At 49.7% G+C, this 26,219-nt stretch overlaps 2 protein-coding genes across 3 annotated transcripts; one reads left to right on the top strand and one right to left on the bottom strand.

Moving 5' to 3' along the window:
• Positions 1-1,438: 1,438 nt before the first annotated feature.
• On the bottom strand, positions 1,439-13,597 carry cfap91 (cilia and flagella associated protein 91). Of its 2 annotated transcripts, none has more exons than XM_030342836.1 (17): positions 13,356-13,597; positions 13,164-13,240; positions 12,780-12,928; positions 12,381-12,461; positions 11,924-11,980; positions 11,581-11,741; positions 9,206-9,383; positions 7,659-7,816; positions 7,382-7,570; positions 6,084-6,217; positions 5,834-5,950; positions 5,681-5,752; positions 5,229-5,375; positions 4,426-4,647; positions 3,804-3,952; positions 3,415-3,506; positions 1,439-2,421 (listed from the first exon to the last, which is right to left on the bottom strand). In XM_030342836.1, exons 1-17 carry the CDS (start codon positions 13,576-13,578, stop codon positions 1,961-1,963), a joined length of 2,667 nt encoding a protein of 888 aa, XP_030198696.1. In that variant the 5' UTR covers positions 13,579-13,597; the 3' UTR covers positions 1,439-1,960. The 2 variants fall into 2 exon arrangements, with proteins under 2 accessions (XP_030198696.1, XP_030198697.1); XM_030342837.1 differs by having other exon boundaries at positions 3,415-3,500.
• A 2,776-nt stretch (positions 13,598-16,373) lies between these two features.
• Positions 16,374-25,611, top strand: LOC115532863 (cell surface glycoprotein CD200 receptor 1). The gene is made up of 6 exons (XM_030342849.1): positions 16,374-16,781; positions 17,800-18,111; positions 19,583-19,867; positions 24,635-24,734; positions 24,819-24,885; positions 25,096-25,611. The coding sequence occupies exons 1-6, from the start codon at positions 16,676-16,678 to the stop codon at positions 25,183-25,185; spliced, it is 960 nt and encodes a 319-aa protein (XP_030198709.1). The 5' UTR covers positions 16,374-16,675; the 3' UTR covers positions 25,186-25,611.
• Positions 25,612-26,219: the final 608 nt, after the last annotated feature.

The raw sequence follows: 26,219 nt of genomic DNA, 5'->3' as shown, positions 1-26,219 counted from the left end.
TCCTCTGGGTGCTGTCCCATGTGAAACCGTCCCGCTGAAACAAACCCCCCTCTGAATGTTCCCGAGCCCTGTACACACACACACACACACACACACACACACACACACACACACACACACACACACACACACACACACACACACACACACACACACACAGTGTTAACGTTGTGGAGACATGGACGTCATGGTGTCCCGGATCTGGTCGTTCTGAGTCCAGTCCAGGATGCTCGGTGGTCCTGTGGGGGCGGGGCCTGTCAGCGGTCCTGAAGGGGCGGGGCTGTCCTGAGGGGGCGGGGCTGTCCTGAGGGGGCGGGGCCGGTCGGGGCGGGGCAGGGCGGACTCTTACAGAATGGTCTTTCTGTATAGTTTATTTTTTTGTTGTTGGTACTAAACGCCGAACTATTATGTAAATGTTAGGAGACACTTTCCTAGGCAATAAGTTACCATTCTCTCTCTTCCTCTCTATATATCTCTTTCTCTCGTGATGGATGTCATGTTGTAACATTGTCTCCCCCCCCTCTTCCTCTGTGATGCTGAGGGGGGGAGGGAGGGGGGGGCAGTATTCAGTAGCACCTCAACAGGATGGATTCATGTAGCCATTACTTTCTTTTTAGTCCCCGCTTCTTATGTCCTGAAATGTCTGGTCACCCCCCCTCCCCCCGCCTGTGAAACCACCCCCCCTGCCCCCACCAGGCCTGTAAACACCAGTAACCCACAACCCCCCCCCTCACCAGGACTGTTAAGCCACGCCCCCAGACCCCAGCCTGGCAGCCCGCCGATGTTGAAGCAAAAGGTTACCAAAAAAACAGACAAACAAGGGTAGTGGGTTATGTGTGTTTGTGTGTGTATGTGCGCGTGTGTGTGTGTGTGTATCAGAGACACTATTGCATTTCACACACTTGTGGCAGAAGAATATGCTTAGTGGGGTTATAGAAAAGAAAACAACGTTAAAACATCCTGTATAACAGTACTACTACTTGAATGCCTCCGTTTGTGACTGAAATTTTTATTTCATTTTATTTTTATTTTTTGTTCTGTGAAGGTATGCTATATGTGCGCCTCTGTAAATATTCCCTCTGCGTGCTCTGAGGAATAGTTCCCTGGTACTGTAATTTGCATTAAATAAAGAGTAGGTTAGCCTGGAAATGATAACGCAGTCGAACGCGGCCTCTTCCTTCAGTCTATCTTCATACTGCTGTTTCCTGCAACGAGCACCAGAGGGCAGTAAACTATTATTTTAAACTAGAGAGACTGCCGTTGATGGACGTCATAGCGGCAAACGGACCACTTTCAGGTGAGTTTATTTGGCTTTTCGTGACGAGGCGAATTAAACTCTGACGCATAACATTACTTTTGCGCGGAAAATGATCAATCTATTTCCTTAGGTGTGTATTCACAGATCCTACACAAATACTACTTGGATATGAACACACTCAAACGTAATCTTGTTAACCTTTAATGACTTCAAGTTACAGTATACAAGTAGATCAACATGCCCTTAAATCGAACGAACAAATTAAGAAGCGGGGAGACACACACAGACACTCTTAAGGTAATGACCTACTCACTAATTACTAAGGAAAATTTAGATCCTGAATAAAACAAAAAACGTATGTGTGGAAGATTCATTAAAAATCTTTCAGACAAAATCTCAGAACTTAGATGTGAAAAACCCAAAGGTCATTGCACTTTTTCATGCAGGCTAAGCGAAGCCGCATGTTTCTAAACCTGTGTGTTTAGGTTCATTGGTCATCACTATTCATATAATGGAAGACGAATGGCATGTAAACATAACTACAAAATACACTTCAGTCACTGAAACAAACTGAAGATCGTATATCCATTGGCGTTCGTTTATTCAACTGATATCGCTTAAGAATACGGCCGCAATAAAGTTATTCCGTTTACCAGTTCTATCCAAAAGGTATGCTCTAACTCTTCTGAACTGAATGAACGCTCAGAGCACAGCGTCGTCAGTGGGGTCCCCCCCCCGGGGGTCCCTGGGTCCGCCGGGGGGCCCCCCTGAGCCGGGTCCGGGGCTCTGGACCTGGGGCCCCCCTGAGCCGGGTCCGGGGGTCTGGACCTGGGGCCCCCCTGAGCCGGGTCTGGGGGTCTGGACCTGGGGCCCCGCTGAGCCGGGTCCGGGGCTCTGGACCTGGGGCCCCTCAGAGCCGGATCCGGGGGTCTGGACCTGGGGCCCCCCTGAGCCGGGTCCGGGGGTCTGGACCTGGGGCCCCTCAGAGCCCGGTCCGGGGGTCTGGACCTGGGGCCCCCCTGAGCCGGGTCCGGGGCTCTGGACCTGGGGCCCCTCAGAGCCGGATCCGGGGGTCTGGACGGGGGCCGGATGGCGAGGACCCCCTGTGGCCCCGTTGATGACTACCTGGGCTGCGGCCAGGTGTCTCCGCTGTCTGTCCCGCACTGGGGGGGGTGAGACAGAGGGACGGGACGGGGGGGGGGGTGAGACAGAGGGACGGGACGGGGGGGGGGGTGAGACAGAGGGACGGTGAGGACTCGTACTCAGACCACCAGCCGGTCCTATGACGGGGTCTTGGGGACCTCCGTCCTGTCTCTCAGACCGGCCCCTAGGGCCCTCCCAGCCCCCCAAGGAACCAGGGACCCCCAATAAAATGTATGAGATTATTTTATTTTGTGTCAACTCTGTGAAGCGTCTGAGCATTTAGAAAAGCGTGATATGAATCTAATATACTATAGTTCTTATTCTTGTGCTCCTGAAGGGTTCCTCGCTGAGACTGGGGGGGCTCTAGAGGTCCGGGGGGGGGGGGGGTTAGGACCTGGAGCTTTAGAGACTGGGTCTGGGTCAGTGGTGGATTTAATGATTTGTTTCCGTGACCCAGTTCGCATGAGTCAGTTCACCAAGAGGAGTCGATCGTTCGTTCGTTCGTTCGTTCAGTCGAGTTTCCGGTAGCACTGAGTCTGACTGACTCAGCTGAGAACCGTGCAATGGTGTGCATTCAGTCGGACTCAGTGCTACCGGAAACTCGAACTGAACTGGGAGGAGTCGTTCGCGAATCGTTTGTTCGTTCAGCCTGGTTTCCGGTAGCGGTAAATCGCATTATGGAATGCACACCATTGCACGGTTCTCAGCTGAGTCAGTCAGACTCAGTGGAGTCAGTGCTACCGGAAACTTGTTCGTTCGTTCAGTCGAGTTTCCGGTGAATCGAATGGTGAACGAGACGAACAAAAGAAAGGAAGCGGTTCGGTTAGTTTCGAACCGGTTCGGTTCGTTCCCCTAAAGACTCGTTCATTCGAACCGGTTCGTTCGCCAACGAGTCAACACTAGTCTGGGTGAGGGCTGTTCAAACACAAACCAGGATCACTGGTCAGGCCCCAGTGAAAGGCCCCGTGGGGAGCCTGTGTGCTGGGTGAGGAGGGGGGGGTTTGAGTCGGGACCTTTCTGTCTGACGCTGATCCTCTGGACCTCCGGGATCAGGAAGCTGAACACCAACGCCGACACCAGCTCCTCAGCCTGCTGCTCGCTGTGGCTGACGCACACACATCCACACGCACACACACATGCACACGCACACACATATATTATTGATTTATTACTATTATTTGTACTGCTCACAAAGTCCCAGACCAGCGAAAGACCAATGGTCCCAGTCAGACCAGTGACAGATCACTGGTTTCAGACCAGAGACAGACCAGCGACAGACCGACCAGCGACAGACCGCTGGTCCCAGACCAGCGACAGACCGACCAGCGACAGACCGCTGGTCCCAGACCAGCGACAGACCGACCAGCGACAGACGGCGGTCTGGGACCAGCGGCGGCCGTACCTCTCCTCCAGGGCGTGGGCCACGTCATTGACCTCGCGGGCCATCCTCTGCACCTCGTCCCGCGCCTGCTGCCCCGCCGTGCTCTCCACCACTCCCAGGATGATGTCCTCCAGGTACAGCTCCACCGTGGCCTGCTGCACCTGCACCACCTGCAGACAGGAGACACCGTCACCCACCTGCACCACCTGCAGACAGGAGACACCCCAAACCACCTGCACCACCTGCAGACAGGAGACACCCTAAAGCACCTGCACCACCTGCAGACAGGAGACACCCTAAACCACCTGCAGACAGGAGACACCCTAAACCACCTGCAGACAGGAGACACCGTCACCCTGGGACCTGCACCACCTGCAGACAGGAGACACCCCAAACCACCTGCACCACCTGCAGACAGGAGACACTCTAAACCACCTGCAGACAGGAGACACCGTCACCCTGGGACCTGCACCACCTGCAGAGAAGTGGCACCATCACCCTGGGAGCAGGTGATGCAGGCGTTCCTGCGACAGGCTGACGGACGGACGGACAGACAGACAGACAGACAGACAGACAGACAGACCCCGAGACGAAGGAGCACCGTCTCATCGTGGCCGTCCGAGGTGACGGTGCTTTGCCCCACCTGCCGGAAGATCTCGTCCTGCTCCCGCCGCCGCCGCTCCTCCACCTGCCTCCGCCCGCTCTCCTCCGCCTCCCGCAGACGCCGCTCCCTCTCGGCCAATAGCGCCATGGCGTGGATCCGGCGCTCCTCCTGCAGACGAATCAGCTCCTTGGCCAGGGAGTCCAGCAGCTCCACCAGCTCCGCCCCCACCAGGCCGTCCCGGGACGCCGCCGCCTCCGCCTCCTGCAGCGGGTGGAGCAGCGGGTCGTCACTCGGTTGGTGCATTCTGGATTGTGTAGCTCTGTGTATATCGGTGTGGTGTCTCTTCTGGTTGTGTATGTCTATGGCCTGCTGTCTCTCTATGTGTGTATGTCTATGGCCTGCTGTCTCTCTATGTGTGTATGTCTATGTGTAACGGCGTGGGGTCTGGCCTGCTGTCTCTCTATGTGTGTATGTCTATGTGTAACGGCGTGGGGTCTGCTGTCTCTCTATGTGTGTATGTCTATGTGTAACGGCGTGGGGTCTGGCCTGCTGGCTCTCTATGTGTGTATGTCTATGTGTAACGGCGTGGGGTCTGCTGTCTCTCTATGTGTGTATGTCTATGTGTAACGGCGTGGGGTCTGGCCTGCTGGCTCTCTATGTGTGTATGTCTATGTGTAACGGCGTGGGGTCTGGCCTGCTGTCTCTCTATGTGTGTATGTCTATGTGTAACGGCGTGGGGTCTGCTGTCTCTCTATGTGTGTATGTCTATGTGTAACGGCGTGGGGTCTGGCCTGCTGGCTCTCTATGTGTGTATGTCTATGTGTAACGGCGTGGGGTCTGGCCTGCTGGCTCTGCTGGTCCCTCTGGCTCTGCTGGCCCAGCACCAGGGCGGTTTGGGTCCTCAGCAGCCTCTGCTCCTCCCCCAGCAGGGCGTGGGTGGTCCTCACCTCCTGGATCAGGGCCAGGTTCTTCTCCTTACCCGCAAACATCTGGAGGAGCAGCAGACACCCAGAGGAACACGAGTCACTGCTGGAGTGGAGACAGACTGACAGACAGACAGACAGACAGACAGACAGACAGACAGACAGACAGACAGACAGACAGACAGACAGACAGGCACTCAGACAGACGGACAGACAGACAGACAGACAGACAGACAGACAGACAGACAGACAGACAGACAGACAGACGGTCAGACAGACAGACGGACAGACAGACAGACAGACAGACGGTCAGACAGACAGACAGACAGACAGACAGATTGACGTGGGGTCAAAGAGACAGACGGACGGACCTGGTACTGGATGCTTCTCCCTCTCAGTAGTTTCTGCAGGACGATGGCGGCCACCTCCCTCTCCTCCTCCCCCTGGTGGAGGACAGAGGAATCAACTCAGAGGACACTTCCTCTTCCTGTATATCTGAAGCTGCGCTCTGGGTGTGGCCTGACCTCGGGGGGCGGGTCTACGCTGGGGGTGGGCGGGCGCTGGGGGGCGGGTCTCTCCTTCTTCACCAGGAAGCGCAGCGGCTTAATGACCTCCACGCGGTCCTTCTCTGCCCTCAGGGCCTGCAGGGGGACGACATCACACATCAACCGGCCAGGACGGGCTGCCGGGCGGGGGGGCGGGGGGGCAGGTTCAGGGGCTCAGGGTCTTACTCCCGTCGGCCAGCTTGTGAGTTCGAACCCGAATGGAAGCTACCTCGTGGGTCTGCGTCAGCTCCATCTCCCTGCGCTCGGCGCGCCCCACGAAGCCCCTGCTGGCCCTGGGTCCGGGGGCCTGGATCCTGGGCTCCAGGACGGAGGCCGGGAGGGACGCCTCCAGCTCCAGCAGCCCTGGGGGTCAGAGGGAGGGGTCAGGGGAAGCCACAGGGTCACCCAGACCCCCTCCGGTCACACACACACCCCCCTCAGACCTCGGTAGTTGACTCAGACCTCGGTACCAAGGCCGCCTTAATGCACGGGCTTACCTGGGCTGAAGCCCCAGGGCCTACGACGATCAGGGGGCCTATCATGAGCTGCATTTTTACTTACTGTTAGAAAGCACTTTTACTGGCCCATGATAGGCCCCCGATCGGCATGTGCCCAAGACAATGAGATTTTTTGTTTGGGACTTGCCACTTGACACCACAGCCACAGTCGTCTCACCCCCCCACCCCCGTCAGGATATCTCGTCCGTCCGTCCGTCCGTCCGTCCGTCCGTCCCCCCCCCATCATTTAAACATCTTCATTGTAAGATCCCCTCTCAGGGGGCCTACGAAACCTCTCAGCCCCAGGGCCCAATGGGAGGTTAATGCGGGCCTGCTCGGTAGGTGACTCAGACCCCGGTAGGTGACTCAGACCTCGGTAGGTGACTCAGACCGTGGTAGGGGACTCAGACCTCGGTAGGTGACTCAGACCGTGGTAGGGGACTCAGACCTCGGTAGGGGACTCAGACCGTGGTAGGGGACTTAGACCTTGGTAGGGACTCAGACCGTGGTAGGTGACTCAGACCGTGGTAGGTGACTCAGACCGTGGTAGGGGACTCAGACCGTGGTAGGTGACTCAGACCTTGGTAGGTGACTCAGACCGTGGTAGGGACTCAGACCGTGGTAGGGACTCAGACCGTGGTAGGGACTCAGACCGTGGTAGGGGACTCAGACCGTGGTAGGTGACTCAGACCGTGGTAGGTGACTCAGACCGTGGTAGGGACTCAGACCGTGGTAGGTGACTCAGACCGTGGTAGGGGACTCAGACCTCGGTAGGTGACTCAGACCTCGGCAGGTGACTCAGACCGTGGTAGGTGACTCAGACCGTGGTAGGGGACTCAGACCGTGGTAGGTGACTCAGACCTCGGTAGGTGACTCAGACCGTGGTAGGGACTCAGACCTTGGTAGGGGACTCAGACCTCGGTAGGTGACTCAGACCTCGGCAGGTGACTCAGACCTCGGTAGGGGACTCAGACCGTGGTAGGTGACTCAGACCTCGGTAGGTGACTCAGACCGTGGTAGGGACTCAGACCTTGGTAGGTGTCCAGGAAGCGGCTGCTGACCCCCCCGACGCTCCGGCTGTGGACGCGGTCGGGGACGGAGCCGCCGCGGGTCAGGGGGGCGTAGGCCTGGGAGGCGTGGTCCGTGTGGTCGCGGACGACGTCCCGGCGCTCCAGCCGCCCCTCCACGTTGGCGCGCTTCGCCGTCAGCTTCCTCAGCGCTGACAGGAACAATAGGAACAGGGAGGGAGGGCGTAAACGAGAGGCCAGAGCGCTGGGCCCTCCCCCCCCGCGCCGCGAGGTGCTCACAGAGGATGTAGTCGCCGTGGATCTGCCGGAGCTTGCCCTCCTTGTGGCTCTGGTGACGGGTGAGGTTGAGGTCCTGGCGCTGGGCGGTGGCCTGGGTCTGTTCCTGGGCTCTCTGGTGGAGCAGGTCCCTCAGGGCGGCCAGACGGGCCTCCTGCAGCCTGGACCGCAGCACAGACACAGACAGACACAGACACAGACACAGACACAGACACAGACACAGAGACACAGACACAGACACAGACAGACACAGACACAGACACACAGACAGACACAGACACAGACACAGACACAGACACACACACACAGACACAGACACAGACAGACACAGACACAGACACACAGACAGACACAGACACAGACACAGACACAGACACACACACACAGACACAGACACAGACAGACACAGACACAGACACACAGACAGACACAGACACAGACACAGACACAGACACACACACACAGACACAGACACAGACAGACACAGACACAGACACAGACAGACACAGACCGACACACAGACACAGACAGACAGACACACAGACACAGACACAGACAGACACAGACACAGACACAGACACAGACACAGACAGACACAGACAGACACAGACACACAGACACAGACACAGACAGACACACAGACACACAGACACAGACAGCCAGACACAGACACAGACACAGACAGACACACAGACACAGACAGACACAGACACACAGACACAGACAGACACACAGACACACAGACACAGACAGACAGACACAGACACAGACAGACACACAGACACAGACACACAGACAGACCCAGACAGACACACAGACACAGACACACACAGACACAGACAGACACACAGACACACAGACACACAGACACAGACACACAGACACAGACACACAGACAGACACAAAGACAGACACACACAGACACACAGACACAGACACACAGACAGACACACAGACACACAGACACACAGACACACACAGACACAGACACACAGACAGACCCAGACCCAGACCCAGACAGACACAGGGGTCAGTGGGACAGCCGTATGAAATGCTCCAGGGTAGATCTGAGGGTGGCCGATACCCTTATAAGGGAAGGTTGGAGCCTTCCTACTCGTCTCTCTCTCTGTTATTTAGCGCGCCATGAAACGGTTCGATTCGTTTTGTTGAGCTTTCCGTAGAATAGTATCGATGATCTGCTTCCACTTGCTTTTCACATGTTACGTCCTGGCACTTAATGTACCTACTTATTGTGTGTTGTACGTCCTTGCACTTATAGTACTTAGCATGGTGTAGCATCTTAGCTACATCCTAGCCATCTCTGGTGTATACAGGGAGTGGGTTAACCTAGTGATGGTTGGTGCTTGGCACTTGGTTCTATGAACATCCTCACTGGACCCACAGAGATGGATTGTTGTTTCTCTTCTGCTGACTAATGTACTAATGGTAGGTCACTTTGGACAGAAGGGTCTGCTAAATGTCCTTGATGTAAACGTGAAGGTAAACGTTAACTTGACAGATGGATGGGGAGGCTGGTGGCGGGGGCTGACCGTTGGATCTCCCCCTCCCTGAAGGCCCACTCCCGGGTCTCCATGGCCTCCATCATGGCCCTCCGGCGCTCCAGCTGCTCCAGGTCCTCCACGGGGGGCAGGCCCGCCTCCCACAGCCGCCTGGCCCGCGCCCGCTCGATCATCTCCACCTCCGCCAGGCCGGCGGGCAGGCCTCCACCTGGGCCGAGCAGAGGGGGGAGCAGAGGGTGGAGCAGAGGGGTGGAGCAGAGGGTGGAGCAGAGGGGGGAGCAGAGGGTGGGGCAGAGGGGTGGAGCAGAGGGGGGAGCAGAGGGTGGAGCAGAGGGGTGGAGCAGAGGGGTGGGGCAGAGAGGTGGAGCAGAGGGGTGGGGCAGAGAGGTGGAGCAGAGGGGGGAGCAGAGGGTGGAGCAGAGGGTGGAGCAGAGGGTGGAGGAGAGAGGTGGAGCAGAGGGGGGAGCAGAGGGTGGAGGAGAGGGGTGGAGCAGAGAGGGTGGAGGAGAGAGGGTGGAGCAGAGAGGTGGAGCAGAGGGTGGAGCAGAGGGTGGAGCAGAGGGGGGAGCAGAGGGGTGGAGCAGAGGGTGGAGCAGAGAGGGTGGATCAGAGAGGTGGAGCAGAGGGTGGAGCAGAGAGGTGGAGGAGAGGGGTGGAGCAGAGGGTGGAGGAGAGAGGTGGAGCAGAGGGTGGAGGAGAGGGGTGGGGCAGAGGGGTGGAGGAGAGAGGTGGAGGAGAGAGGTGGAGGAGAGAGGTGGAGCAGAGGGTGGAGCAGAGGGGTGGAGGAGAGGTGTGGAGCAGAGGGGTGGAGCAGAGGGGTGGAGCAGAGGGGGGAGCAGAGGTGGAGCAGAGGGGGGAGCAGAGGGGGGAGCAGAGGGGTGGAGCAGAGGGTGGAGGAGAGAGGTGGAGCAGAGGGTGGAGGAGAGGGGTGGAGCAGAGGGTGGAGGAGAGAGGTGGAGCAGAGGGGTGGAGCAGAGGGTGGAGGAGAGGGGTGGGGGAGAGAGGTGGAGGAGAGAGGTGGAGCAGAGGGTGGAGCAGAGGGGTGGAGGAGAGGGGTGGTGTTAAGGCCTCTCACACGGTGAGGCCACACAGCAGTAGACAGTGAGTGTGTGTGGGGGGGGGGGGGGGGGGGGGTACGACCACAATAATACATGTTCCACCGCAGCGTTGGGGATTACTCGATTCTGATTGGTCGATAGCGTTCTCACTCTCTTCAAAATTGGCACATAGTTTTAGCGTTAACGGTCCGGATGTTTCCGGACCGTTAACACTAAAACAATGTGCTTGATGTTTGTGTTGCGATGAAACTACCATGAAGTTGGAGACGGGGTGACTAATATCCAGCCTTTGTTGGCAGCTGTGTTATCAGGGTGACATCCTGTGGAAACTAATGGATAGTAGGGGTGAGGCTTCAGCCTCACCCTAGCGTGCTGTCTCAGCAGCACCATGCTGCGGATCACTCATTCTAGCAATATAGTCGTACATTTTTCCACACACGGCTCGTTATAATTAGCAATATGCAGAATGCTAATGATGGGTGCGTGGGATGGTTGACATAAGGCCTGATCCTGTTTCATCAGAACCAGCTACTGAAACTCAAACCAGTCGTGGTCCCTTGGAGACTTTTTACTATAATATCGAGGCCTATAATATTAAGACTCAGCAAGATTATTTTTTTGATAGCTTTACTATTTGTTTTGTTCATTTAATTGAGTTCATTAAAGTCGTTATAAAACAAATATCCATGCTTAGGTGGTTTATAACCTTGGCTCACAAATTGAATTAGGTTAAATGACCTCCTCATCTGAACGTTACGTTAACTATCATCTAAAAAAATATTCAGAATGTGGTTAAATGTGTGCTTTCTAGATTTTAGAAAGCATGGTGACTCCTAAAGTCACCACCCGAAATTCTAATCTTCGATCATATGGGCAAATCATGTATGACATTCCCCGAACACAAACTGTCTTCGGTGAGAGCGCCTTTAAAGGTTTTGCAGCCACATCCTGGTATAAACTGCAGAGTCACCTTAAATTAAGCTGCATTCTCAAACTGAAACAGTTTAAAATACGGATAAAGGACTATTTGAGTACTAAATGCATACGTGCTAATGTATGTATATATATATATTTTAATGTATATTTTATGTGGAACTGTATGCTGCTGTCGTGGCCAGAACTCCCTTCTAAAAGAGATACTGACTTTCAACCGGTTATTCCTGGTAAAATGAACAAAAAAAGAAATTATTTGATGGATTCATGAAGTAAATAATGAATTGTACTCAAGTGATCCAGGAGACATCAGGCCTGTTTCTGTCTTATCCAAACCAGGGGCTGACCCTCAACCCCCTCCCCCCTTCCCTTCACACCATGTGACCTGGTCTAAGATGGCCACCCGCCTCGTACCCCAGGTCAGAGAGGCCAGCAGCAGCAGCTCAGGGTGGGCCGTCCCGGGTCGAACCACATACTCCGGGCTGTAGGGGTCCGTCTGGGCCTCGCTGTCTCTGTAGTCCGTCTGGACCCCCACGGTGCGATGGTACGGTCCGGTCGGGGCATTCTGCTGGACCCTGGAGAGAGAAGGAAAGAGTCTCAGGACCAGGACCCCAGAGACCAGACCCCTAGGACCCCAGAGCCTAGACCCCCAGGACCCCAGAGACCAGAGACCAGACCCCCAGGACCGGACCCCCAGACCCCAGGACCTGGTAGGACGTGGCTCCCCCCAGGTGGGTGTGTGACGTGTGGGACTCACGGGAGCTGCGCCAGGAGCAGGTCCGGGGGCGGGGGGCGGTCGAAGGCGATGAGGGGTCTTCAGGGAGGAGGAAGACAGAGAGGAGATGAGTGGGTGAATCCTCAGGTAAGGATGAGGGGGTGAATCCTCAGGTAAGGATGAGGGGGTGAATCCTCAGGTAAGGATGAGGGGGTGAATCCTCAGGTAAGGATGAGGGGGTGAATCCTCAGGTAAGGATGATGGGGTGAATCCTCAGGTAAGGATGAGGGGGTGAATTCTCAGGTAGTCATCTCTTCTGATTCATTTGTTTAATGAAAAAAAAAGATTTTAAAACCGAAGGCATTACCAGGAAAAAAAAAAAGAGTTGTGAATCGTGCTGTGAGGGTTATTTTAGTGTGATGAGTGTAATCAATCTTAACCACCCGCGCTATCTAAATTAACATGTGAACAATGACGTCATAGTTCGGGTTTAAACCACCGTGTGGAGAACTTCCATCTGTCCGCTGCGTTCACATCGCAGTCCGTCTCTCTGAGCCAAGACCTGCTCCCCGGAGCGACTCTGTCACCAGCAGGGAAAATAGAGAAGAAAACTGAAAAAACGTATGCATAATAAATAAAAACTATATGTATAATTATTTTATATATAGGCTCTAGCCTATAGGCAATATAAATATATATTTGTATAGCCTATATATTTTGTATTGTATAATAATGATAACTTATTAATAATAATAATTATTATTATTATTATAATTATTATAATAATTATTATTATTATTATATGTTATATATAAATAGATATAGATACACACACACCCACACGTCGCAAACGCAAACACATCCGACCCAATACTCGTGCATCAACCCTTGCCGTTACCCGTCCAGGGCTTGCTCTGTGTGTCGGTGCCGCTCCATGGCTCCGGGCCAGCGGCGGTCCATGGAGGGCGGCACCGGGTCCACGGCGCTCAGCTGGAGGGCGAACCGCGGGTTGGAGCTGAACATGGAGTCAAAGTCCTGCACTCTCCTCTGAACCACACCGAGAGGACGAACGGAAAGGTTTGTTAAGACCATGTCTCACTCTGGGTTAACAACATAAGGCTGCAGTTCATAACAACTTCCCCTAAAAAGCGCTTAGTGCGCTCAGTGGCTGAGAGACTGTTTGCATAGGAGGAGGTCTGTCTGAGGAGGTCTGAAGCCCCACTTATCCTCAGTTGGGCTTCTCTAAAGCGTATCGACTCTGCGGTGGTTTGGAGGAACGTACCAGGCGGTCCGCAGACGCGTAGGCCTTGAAGCTGGACCGGGCGTGGTCCGCCTCCCCGGACACCGTGTGCACCGGGTCTGAGGGGGGAGAGGGTGAGGAGTGAGAGCGTGAGGAGCAACGGGTGGTCTGAGGGGGTGAGAGCGTGAGGAGCACAGAGGACTGGTGAAGGTGAGGGGATGACGACACACGTACCGTATAAGTAGTCATAGGCGCGCTGCGGTCTGAAGCCTTTAGCGCTCCGGTGTTTGACCGACGCGGTGCGGGTCACAGATAAACTCATGGCGTAATGAACCCCCAGCTGTCGAGACGTGTGTCGTAGTGTCGGAGTTGTGGTGTAAACACACAGGTGTGTGTATCGGTTGTGTCTCAGGTTGTATCCGTTGGCTGGCTCTGGAGGTTGTGTCGCGGTCACCATGGGGACGGCCCACGGACGCGCGGCGCGGGGTTTTGAACCCACTGTGTGGCACACGTCCGGACCGCTAGGGGGCGAACGACTGACGGTGTTGCCAGATTGGGACAGATTTCCCTGCGGCTGAGCCAATCAGAGGGTATTGATGGAATAAATAATTCAGCTCTTCATCAAGGTTCAAAATCACACAATGTTGACTGCAAAGTTTAGTGATTTCAAACGAAACGAAACACTGCTCTCTGACTCCCTCACTCACTCACTCACTCACTCACTAACTCACTCACTCATAACAACAGAATATCGTCATTTCAATTGTAAAATATCTCAGTCAGAACACAATGGTGTCCAGAATATGACAGGTTAAAGAGCATTATGAGCAGTGGTGTAGTCTACGTGATACGCAGGTATACGCCGTATACCCACTAGGAACGCACCAGTATTTGCGTATACCCACTTAAAAATGTGCACGGATACGTATCAATCGTCTTGTGACAGATCTTTCACTTCTGTGTTTATTTTTCGGAAATATCGGTTGGGTATAACTGCAATAAAATACTTTAAGCAGGGGAAGTTATCTCCTACATTCACCATTCATAAAATTCCCGCTGCGCGCTCGCGCTCTGCCCTGTCTCAGTTACGAAGCGCGAAGCTGCCCCTGCATCTCTGCACGTTAGTTGGCGGGCCAAGTCCCTCCTTCTTGCGTGTGTGTGTGTGCGTGTGTGTGTGCGTGCGTGTGCGTGCGTGTGTGTGTGTGTGTGTGTGTGTGTGTCCAGTCCTCCCGTATTAATGTGTAAACCACATAATAAGTAGTCAACAGAAAACAATGTTTTAATCCCACTTCATATCTCCTTGTTACTTTTAGATGAGAACCCCTGGCCAGCCTTTCAGACTGGGTGTCAGGCTAGGGAATTTAAAAAAAGGCATCCTTGGCTAGAGTGGAGGGAAAAAAGGTTATAGGTAAATGTCAGCCAACATATAGTTGGTATACACAATTGAAATTGAAATTGAAATGTTAATCACTATGCAAATGAGAGTATAGCTAATTCATGGTCATTTTTAAGGTGCAGTAATTTCACACTTTTACACAATTCAATTACTGTATGGTATGTTAGATAACAACAGTAAGAGCTCAAATTAGAGCAATTGAAAGAGTGAAACATTAGTCTCCTGTCATCTCCTTCTCATGCACTGGTTAGCCATGGATGTAAACAGTTCATTCAATTATTTTGAGTAGATTTTGTCCTTGTTTAGCATGTGCTATTGCTACTATAGATATACAAAGGACAACTTGTAATTTTTGTGTTCTATTTGTTCACACTGTTATTAAAACAGGTTATTTCCATGATTGTTGATAATCGTTATACTCTTAAATCAGCGGGTTGTAGACCCCTGCGTTGGTGAGTGTGGTGCGACACCCCATAAGCGCCACACACGTACGCGTACCGGCCGGACGGGTTTGTACGAGGCTGGGAGGGAATCATCACAGTATACCCACTACAATAAAATAGACTACACCACTGATTATGAGTTCCTCCTGGGTCAGGTTCGTGCCGTCCTTATGGGCAGGTGGGGCAGCGAACTAGGCTACTTGCAAAATAATGCAAAATAAATAGTTAGTAAATCATGGCTCAAAGTCTATTTTTAATTACCGGTATGTGAATTTCAGGTTAACTACCTATCTATAGTTTCTGTAGGCTTTCCGACTATTTTTGGTCTGTTGATATCAAATTTCGGATGATGGTGGCGATTCTAGTTGAGTTGAACGTGTCATGCAATGTGGGGCAGGACAGCTCAGCGACCGCGTTCCTCCGTATGGTTTATCGCATAGCCCTGCAGGCTGAAATAACAATTGCAATCCGCGCTAAAAGACGCCTATGGTCATAAAGTAGTCTGCCTCATGTAGAACTGTTGTTTTAACTCAAATTATTCCGTGCGTATCTTTCGTCGTTTCTATATCAGACGCAGATATGGCGAGTGTTGCACCTGTGATTAACAGTGTTGAGTTTCTGTTAAACTATTTGAGAGGTTACAATTGGAAGAGTCTAAGAGAGGTTAGAAATCAAACAACTTGGCCCAGACAGACCGGACATAAACATTATCCAACAAACGAAGGATTGGGGGAAAACTTACAACAGAACTTTCTCGCAAGCATGCAAAGAAATAATGTATAATAATAATAATTTTTTCCCATGTCTACTTTTTTGAGCAAGTGTGCACAGGACAAGGAGATATATGGACCACGGGTGTGTGAGTGATGTGGAGCTATAATAATTTATAATTCAATATTATATATGCATATAATATATAGCCTACATGTTACAAAAACAAATTGTGGGTGTCATACGCCAGTAGTTTCTGCCCCTCTGAAATTTAGGGTCACCGCCCGCTACTGTCCTGGGTAGAATTCCAGGTCGTCAGCACTGACCTTTAAAGGCCAAACAAACGCTGACTGTATTGGGGCAGAATTGACGAAACGTGTATCTGTGATGGTTTCATCTTTTTTAATCTTCCATTGCAACACGAGCCCCATCGAGGCCTGGCAGCGTCACTGTGTGCTCTGTGGGAGTGCCCTGCATTACCGTGGGTTCAACATGGTTGACAGGGCATGTAGCAGTTCTGCAAACACAGCAAAATAAATGTGTGTGTAGATCCAGCAGCAGCTATTAATACCTCAAGACTTTAGCTTTGACTGTTACGGGTGTATTCATATAGGAATGATGTCACTAAAGCCTATATGTCGCTAAAAGGAAACTACGTCTCAGCCTGTCATTTTGTTTTGAGCTGTGGTTTAGAGTGGGAGGAAGAGAGGCTGCCCTTGATAACGATATTCTGGTTCCAAGCGTGAGGATGTGTGTGGCGTAGGAATTGATGTTTTTATTTAGACGGTTTGCTGTGTTCTCTGGGCTTGCACTTCTGTGGGTTTGTTTCCACGCGGGGAGGAGCCTTCGCCTTGGAGTCGGTTCACCGGCCTCAGGAGCCCTGGTTCAGTGGAAGATCTTCAGGGTTCACCACAGCGCAGAACAACAGACGGGATGGTCCTAGAGGGCCGCGCAGTATGCTCAGAGTAGATTGAAGTCAGGTCCGTCTGTGAGGGAGGGTCCTGATGGCGTCCCACCCTGAGAGGGGGGTGGTCCCGGCGCTCCTCTGCACCCTGTGTATCCTCAGAGTGGTCACACTCCTCCTTGTCTCCGGAGCGCTCAGCATGGAAGGTTGGAAGTCTTTGGAATCCTTTTCTTTATCCCCTTGGGGACCTTGCTGTCAGTAGAACGGGTGGCGTTGAGGGTTTGAGGTGTTGGTGACTCGGGGCTTTCCGATGACCTCGTTGTGGTTATGAATCTGTTCTGAACGCCGTACATGTTTGTGAAGTGGTGGAACGTATTGGTAGTGGTGTACAGAGTGTGTTTCTGGAGTAGAAAGTGGCGTTGGAAAGGTTATGATGCAATAATGCATGTGTTCCTGCGCTGTGGGCCGGTTGAATGTGTGTCACTCTTTTAGGGGGATAGGTTTTCTTCTGAAGGGTAAATATAGCGCAGTACGTTCACTAACTTTTTCCAAAGCTAAACACTCTACAAATCTACTCCACAAACCGAAGGGTCCTAGCGCATAGCGCTTTTTATTGTAATCATCAACACTGCCAATAATATTTAATATATAATCTGCTTTTAAAGGTAGCATCACAACGCTTTTCTCATAGGCACTCATTCCCTCGATTAAGCACTGCTTTGAGCTACATTAACCATCGCTTCCAGGAGCTAAACACAAGCCTGGGAAGTCTATCACTTCCACTACAATCAATATAAGTGAAAGCCACGGTAAATATTACGTCTTAAACCATGTGGCCTCGGATTTAGGAAGCACGGTTCATTTAATGTGAACATTAAATGAACCGTGCTTCCTAAATCGATAAGATAGATAAATGATGCTGTGCGTGTTAAAGGCCCTTCTCTGGTTAAGTTACCAAAATAAATTGGTGATTTGGTAAGTAGCTTACGTACTATGTCGTGCACATTATACATATTACGTAATCAGTTACGATATAAAGATAAAAAAAATACAAATAATGAATAATGAGGTTAAATTAATTTCTTAATAATTTCTAAATTATTTACTCAAAATTTGCTTCATCTAACTTATTTGATGGTGATTCTATATAAATGCAGACCGTATTTTTGTATTTGATGTGCTTTGTTAGGTATTAATTTAACATCCGTGTTTTACTTCGTCCAGAGAGCAGACATGAGGTGGTGATGGAGCTCCAGGGAGCGAACGTCAGCCTGACCTGCTCCAACAAGACGTGGTCAGAGCTGTTCTACGTGATCTGGAGGATCGCCGCGGGCCATAGTCCGTGTGAGATCCAGCAGAACGACGAGGGAGATAACCGTAACACGTGCAAAGGAGGCGTGGCCCTCCTCAACACGTCCAGCGGTCAGCCCTACCTCCTCATCCCCCACTTCTCTCCCCGTCACGAGGGGCTGTACCAGTGTGAGGCCTCCTACTTGGGCATGGGAGACTACCGCAACATCAGCCTGGTCCTGTCTGGTAGGAGTCACAGCCCAGCCGCTCAGGGAACAGAAACAGTACAACTGTTGAATTAACGTCAACACAATTAGTCAACTTCAACACATTATCAAATTATTATTAGACCATTCATTAACCTTTAGTTAACTCAGTCAATGCCTACTTCTGCAATAAATAGCGTTAATTAAGGGTTTAATGATTGTACCCTCATTGTTAATGTTGGGTATGTTTAAGCAATAGATCACGCCAGGCTGTGGTATGTGCTCATTATACCACTGTTAAGGGGCGTTGTCCGGCCCCGACGTGCAGCGGAGGGCCAGCGACCCCCTTCACAGTGGTATAATGAGCACATACCACTCACTGAAGTGATCTATTGCTTTTATACAACGGTTACTGTTATGGCGAAACGAAAGTCATAGACACACTACATTTAAAAAGAAACCAAGAAAGTCAAAGTAGCCGTTTTATTAAAGACTACCAAAAAGTAGTCCCTCCTGGCTGCCTTCAAAATGCACGACGGTCGCTATGCAACACACTTTAGCGTCCCTCCGAGAGAACGGTTGGAACGGTTTCCACTTCAAGGCGCGGAGTGATACTTTCACAAAATGATCGGGCGTCATAGCAGTTATGTATACGCTCATTATACAACAGTTAGAAACCAATCAGATCGCTGAATTTAGGCCCCCCGTTGTATAATTGTATTTGAACAATTCTCGTATTCGATTCTTTGAGTGGCGGGGTAAAAAAAAAAAACGGTCACATGCTTTTTTAACAGAAAAACGTTTACTCAATCGCAAGCCGCCTGATCGTCTCCATGGTTACGCCTGGCGGAGAAAAACTCAAACCCGGGTCTAATCAGGAAGAAAGATAATCCTGTCTGCCTTCTCAGGCAGCATGTGAGCGTTCAGCACAGATTGAGTTTCCCCCAGAGTTGAAAAGCGTCTCACTAGATGTGGAGGAGGTCTCTGTATTACCAGAAGGCCATGTCTGACAGGAAGGAGACGTCATTCGCTAGTCTACCAGCATACCCACTGGACTGTAGCAAGCGTTGCTCAACCTACCCAGCATACATCTAGGTGGACACGCCCATTTGTGATGTCACTAAAATAGAGGAAAGGGCCGGTTTTCAAACGGCTTGTAACGACTCCTCACAACCCGCCTGGTGGCGTACACACTTTGGATCCTTTTGTTAGAACAAACTGTAGTCGTTTGCCGGTCAGCCCCGGTTCAGGTGGTAAATGGACATTGTGCTTTTTGGAAAGGGAATCAAGCCTCAGTCCCAGTCCCTGTGGGCTGGTGTTCCACTCATCTCTCTGTGTGTTCTGCCCCCCCCCCCAGTGGCCCCCCGTGTGAGGGCCTGGCTGGAGTGGGCTGGTGTTCCACTCATCTCTCTGTGTGTTCTGCCCCCCCCCCAGTGGCCCCCCGTGTGAGGGCCTGGCTGGAGTGGGCTGGTGTTCCACTCATCTCTCTGTGTGTTCTGCCCCCCCCCCAGTGGCCCCCCGTGTGAGTGCCTGGCTGGAGTGGGCTGGCTCGAGCCGTGTGGCCCTGTGCGTGGCGGAAGACGGGAAGCCCGCGGCCACGCTGTCCTGGAGGAACACCGGGAACCTGACCGCCAACACCACGACGACGCAGGGACCCCCTGGAGCCTCGGTCACCGTGAGGAGCACGCTGGAGCTCCCAGGAGACGGAGCGGGTTGGGAGGGGGTCCGCTGCGTGGTCGCCCACCCGTCCTTGGAGAGAGAGGTCACCATGAGGCCGGCGGACTCAGGACGGGAGGGTAGGCCTGCTTCACTCATCCTTTAACCTCTGCATTAACATTAAGGGCCCTATGATGCAGCCAGCGCAATCGACTTCCTACACTGGCGCATGCGGCAGTGCTAGTTTGCAACTGGCGCAGAGCGTTCTTTTCCCTCCTGCGCCACGCGTCAGTAAATTAGGGATTGATCTTGCGCGGAGGCGTGCTCTGGCGCAAACGTTCCCTGGTGATATTTTGCAGTTTCAGAAAACAATTCCGCAACAAACCAGGAAATACCTGGTTTAAAGTCAGTGGCGCGTTGTTCAGATGCTATTTTAAGGGCGCATGCATAATGTTACTTGTGCACCTCGCGCATACACTTTGCTTCTCTCATCTACCTAGCCACACATTCTTGGTAATTTATTTGGGAAAGAACAGCTGATACAGCGGTAATAAGTTGTACTTTTAAATCAATGCATCTGCAAACACCGTACAGCAAACACATATTTTCTTGACACAGACATCATGTACAAGCCCATAACTTTTAGGATTGATGAGTATTTGATCGTGAGAAAATATTGTTTTACCATGAGTGAGTGTTAATAAGAATGAATGAATGCCGGCGCGCATGTGTGTGTATTGGTTAAAGAATTAATAACAAAACTAAACACGTAACGCATAATACAGTCCATGGCAATGTTTATTAACGGGGGGACACATGCATATTAGGAACACAAATCAATAACGATAATGCATACAATACGATGTTTGTTAATGTATGGCGTATAGGATTAAATAGAACCACAGCTACCGCATATCATATGTGTGTTAAGTTTTCTTTGCTGAAATTTATTTGAGGACTCAGTATTTCTGAAGTTGTGGGAGAAAACACTATTCCCTGTGGGAATTAGGCCATATTATTTGGCCATAAACTGAGCCATTTGAAGTTTGAAATTCATGTGGTCATGCATCTGCATCATCGGAGACTGCAGACGCGCTGTCAAAATATCAACTCGTCAGTCTCAAATGCGCTCATGGCTTTTAAAGGGGATGGGAGCTGGCACTCTCATTGGTTTATTGCACGTTACGCCCAAACCACACCTACGGGTAGTTAGGCTACTTCAGACCAACCCTTTTTAGATTTGCGCCAGGCGCAAAGGTAATTTATCCGCCGGTAAAATAGCAACCACGCCATAGAACCGCCCACAGAGCTACTTGCGTTTGGCACTTCTCACTTGCGTTTCAGACCGTTAAAATAGGGCCCCTGGTCGTTTACCAGAGGCTTTTATCCAAAGCAACAAATGAGTACATTAGTCAGAAGAAGGAGAAACAACAATATATTGCTGTCGGTACAGTAAGGATGTTCATAGAACCAAGTGCCGAGCACTAACAATCGCTAGGTCAAGCCATTCCCCGTAAACAATAGAGATAGCTAGCGCGAGATGCTACACAATGCTAAGTACTGTTTTTAAGTGACAGGACGTCCAACGTACAATGCGTGTGTATGGGGGGTGTCTCTCCACAGGCCTACATATTTTTTTATGAGATGTATCTTTTTATCAAACTGAGCATGAATCATATGTCTATAATAATGAACCTTTGTTCATCACATGTTTATAATAATGAACCCTTGATGATCATATGTTTATAATAATGAAACCTTGTTTATATGGAATCAGGGGTCAGATCATGATTCGGTTTCGGTTCAACAGTAAAATCACGGATATGGCAGCAGGAGGCTGCCACATCCTCACTCAATCTAGTGAAGAGTAGGAGGTGATAGTGAGCCTGTTTAGTGATGAGTAGGAGGTGATAGTTAACCTGTTTAGTGACGAGTAGGCCCTATCTTTCGTTTTAAAAACCTTTTACGTGGAAATACTTTTGAATGAGCAATTTAAGACAATGATGAGTATGGAAGTAAATCTGTCTCATCGGATTTTGAAAATAAAAAGCCATTGAATTTTAGGCACTGAATATTTATGTATTGAATCATCTATCTGGATTTTTTGCCTTTGAATTTAACTCTAAATGTTCAACAAATCATTTTCACCTTTATGATAAAAAAATAAGATAATATTTTCAACATTAACATTTTTTACTTAAAAATATTAAACTTCCCCAAATTCAACATGCCAAAGTCAGCTGCAAAATTCAATGTATGAAATTCAGCGTTAACATCCGGGGACCCAAGGAAGAGCAATCGATCCTAGATGCTAGATCGCGGTCAAAAACCTAACATGTGCATTATAAAATAAATAAAACATTAGATCCCCCCCCCACCCTCACCTTGTTATTAAATGTGTTTAATAAATACATTTGATTATTTCATAAGCTTTTTACAGACCCATACAATGGATCAGGCTTTTAGTAAGGTCTCTCCCCATGAAAACCTACAGGCAGTGTTTAATGAGGTTGATTTACCTTGGAGCATTTCCTAGGCTACTGTGTAAAATGCTGTTTAGAATTAATGTTTGTATCGAGAAAGAAAAACCCATCATCACAGCCGTTGCCGTGCCTTCCCGCATTAGAGACAGGTATCCAACGAGTGGCTCACCTGTTCCCGCTCGCTCTCCTTGCTCGACCGCGATCTAGCATCTAGGATCGATTGCTCTTCCTTGGGTCCTCGGATGTTAACACTGAATTTCATACATTGAAATTTGCAGCTGACTTTGGCATGTTGAATTTGGGGACGTGGAAAATACTTTGTTGTATTTTTTAACGCTGAATATTTGTTTTTTTTAATATTTTAACATTGAAAAATAAAGGTGAAAATGATTTGTTGAACATTTCAGAGGCAAAAAAATCAATGCATAAATATTCAGTTTGTAATATTCATTTTGATTTTCAAAATCCGATGAGACAGATGCCTCCAAACATGAGAACATGATTAAAATAAAAATAATTCCAAGCATATATTAATAAAGTATCAAGTTTCGCCGTGGTGTCCGCGTTTACAGCCTGGTGAAATAGCCAGGATCTGAGATTCCGTCGACAGTACCAGCTCAACTCGCCCGGGATAAAAAACAAACAAACAGTAGCCTCGAGGTATTATTCTTTACAATTAACATGTCGCGTAAAACGCTTGCTTGGGCGAACAAAGAGGTGGAGACGTTCGTCTGCATTCTTGCGGAGGAAGACGTTGTTTACGATGTTTACGTAGCTGCCGCGGAGATCGACATCCGGCCTACCACAAAGGGTACTGTCGGCGGTGGAAACGCGACCTCGGAACTGAGCTGGGCTATACCGCCCCCTCGCTACCGGACTGAGGCGAACCGATCCGTTCCGCACCCTGCAGTGGAAACGCGGCATAAGTCTCACCCCCCTGTCGAGGTTCCAAGAGAGCTTACCTCATACTTTTGTGTGACGTAAACAGACTGCTGGCCACTGATTGGCCAGAGTGACGCCACTGGACGAATAATGATGAGCACGACGTCCAAGCCTGAAACCCGACTTCCGGCCGGCACCCGATAACCGGTCTCTTTAAACACTAGCATCAGCGTTCAGTCAACAATAGTGTTTGATTATCGAACATGGCAGGTTCAGCGCGCGAGAACACGCCGTGGACCGTGACAGAGGTGGAGACCCTCCTGTATGGCAAGCCGAATTGTCAATTATTAACTAAGATTGACTATCCGGAATTAACATTGTAGATATCAACAACTTCTTTCTGACTAGTCGTAATTACATTTTGAATAGTTGGAATTTTAATTCAAGATATCTGTAACGTCATTTTGCCTTGTCAAAACTGAAATTCAAGATATCTTTAATTAGATTAGGACTAGGCGAAATTAAAGTTACAGATATTAGATATCTCTAATCAAAATTCCTTTTAAGATATCTATAACTTGATCAATAGATATCTACAATTAAATCATGACTATCCCTTACTCCAGTTAGAGATATCTACAACGTCATTTTGACTAGTCTTAACTCCAGTTAGAGATATCTACAACGTCATTTCGCCTAGTCAAAACTTAATTTAAGGTATCTGAAAAGGGACATTTAGATATCTTGAATTGAGGTGAATTAGAGATATCTTGAACTGGAATTATGACTAGTCAGAATCAAATTGTAGATATCTCAAACTGGAATTACAGATATCTACAATTCAGTGGCAGATATCCGTAATTCACATAGTGGATATCCGCAACTGAATTGTACATATCTGCAATGAGAAACCCCATAGACATGAATGGCGAAAATGACATAATTTCGCCTAGGAGGAATGTCTTTGTGGATATCTGAAACGACAATTGTGGATAGGAGGAATGTAGTTGCTGATATCCGAAATGTTAGTTTAGACTAGGCAAAACTGAATTGCAGATATCTGCAACACATATCCACTCTAGCAAGTTTATGTGAAATCGCCTTGCCATACACCAGTGGGTAACACTGTCTGTTAAATGTGTCGCGTGGTCGCGAAGGTTCCCCAGTTCCGACCATTTGTGCTATGACGACCCACTCACTTTGAAGAGGTACTTTCTAGACGGTAACAAAGCGTGCCTGGAACCAAACCAAGTCGTGCCACGCTATGTCGTGGCGAGCTGAGCTGGTACTGAGGGGCATAAGTGGTCCATCCTCAGACATCGTAGTCCCGCCTATCACACCCCCCTCACAGAGACTAGCCCAGGTCGTTGCTCTCGGCACCGGCTGGGGCCAACGCCGTGTAAGTCCTGATGATCCTCCTCCACATCCCTCCTCGATCTCAGGACGTGTTCCATCGAGGTCAAGGAGACGAGCTTGTAAAGGAGACAGGACGTCATGTTTCTGAGTACCCTACCAACCCAAGTTGCATCTCTGTTGTCATAGCGGGGAGGGGCCTCTGGGTGGTGCTGCTGCTGAGCGCTGTGACGGTCCTCGCTACGCTGGGAGCGCTGTACGTCAGTCGGAACCACCTGACTGCACTCAGGTACCAGGGTTCATGTCCAATCAGAGGGCGGGTCGGGGTGGGGCCGACGCCATTATGACCACTGATTTCTCGGCTATTTTAAAGGCGCTGCTGGCGGTCGGTCTGCAGGTCGAGCCCAGAGGCCCCGCCCCTAGAGGCCCCGCCCCCAGAGGTAAGTTAAAATGAGATACATGTATGTATTAACAAATATGTATTGCATATGTATTGTGTATATTATATACACATAGATATATTTATATATATATATAGGTGTTACGTGTATAGATATATATATGTATATACACATATATCTGTCTATACAGTATATATGGATACATGTGTATATTTCTATCTAAGGGTTTGTGTCTCTCTTTGCTCTCAGTCTGTCCTCGTCGATGACCTCCAGCCCTACGCCTGTTATCATCAGAGAGTCAACCCCCTCTACGTCTCATCTGCAGATCTGTTGAAATGAAACACACACACACACACACACACACACACACACACACACACACACACACACACAAACACACATATTGAAATGACTCACTCAGTGTGGGTTGAATATGAAACCTAAGGAACACCACATTCATTTTCTATTCAAATGACTGTCGTTGTCACTTGCGGCAAGTGTTATTTAATGAAAAGTAAGTGGAACTAACAAAAATGATTTCTGATATGAATATTGACATTCTGTAGGAAAAACCTATCAAAATGAAAATGTTAAATGCGTCAATTTGTATTAATCACGTTAAAACAAGATTGCGTTAACGCGTAATTAACGCGGTGACTTGCCCAGCCCTATTATATTTATATAGACATAAACACCTATATATATTAATAAAGATATATATAATATACACTATATATATATATATATATATGTGTGTGTGTGTGTGCGTGTGTGCGTGTGTGTGCGTGTGTGTGTGTATATATATATATATGTGTATATACATATGTTTATATATAGATGTGTGTTTGTGTATATATCTATTATATATGTGTATATATATATATACAAACACACACACAGACACACACATATACACACACACAAACACACGTGCACACACAACCCAAGCGCACAAACAGCTTATCTCTCCCTCTGTGTTTCCGGGCCTCTGTAACGTGCACTGTAGAGTCAGTCAGCCCACTTGGATAGGTTAGGCTGGGGTACGTGTGCAGCAGACTGCAGACAACAGGACGTGTAATAGTTCTACAAACTACTGAAACTACTTGAAGGCTGTGCAACAATGTCCGAAAGACTACTGGAGGACCACAACACTGGATAAAAATGATAAAGAAAATGATAAAATGTTATTTTGTAGGACTTTCAAATGGTAATGGACTTATCATAATGCATATCAAATTATGCATTGGAATCGCCCCTTAACCCTTAATCCTTACATCCAATGATTTGTTAACCCTTAATCCTTACATCCAATGATTTGTTGATGGTTGCAACAAAAGACATTAATGTGCAATTATTTTGTTTTCCTAATAAAA

Source organism: Gadus morhua, chromosome 20 (genome assembly GCF_902167405.1).
Source record: "Gadus morhua chromosome 20, gadMor3.0, whole genome shotgun sequence".
Classification (NCBI taxonomy): domain Eukaryota; kingdom Metazoa; phylum Chordata; class Actinopteri; order Gadiformes; family Gadidae; genus Gadus; species Gadus morhua.
Note: the sequence above shows the minus strand (reverse complement) of the source record. Positions and strands in the feature narration are given on the sequence as shown.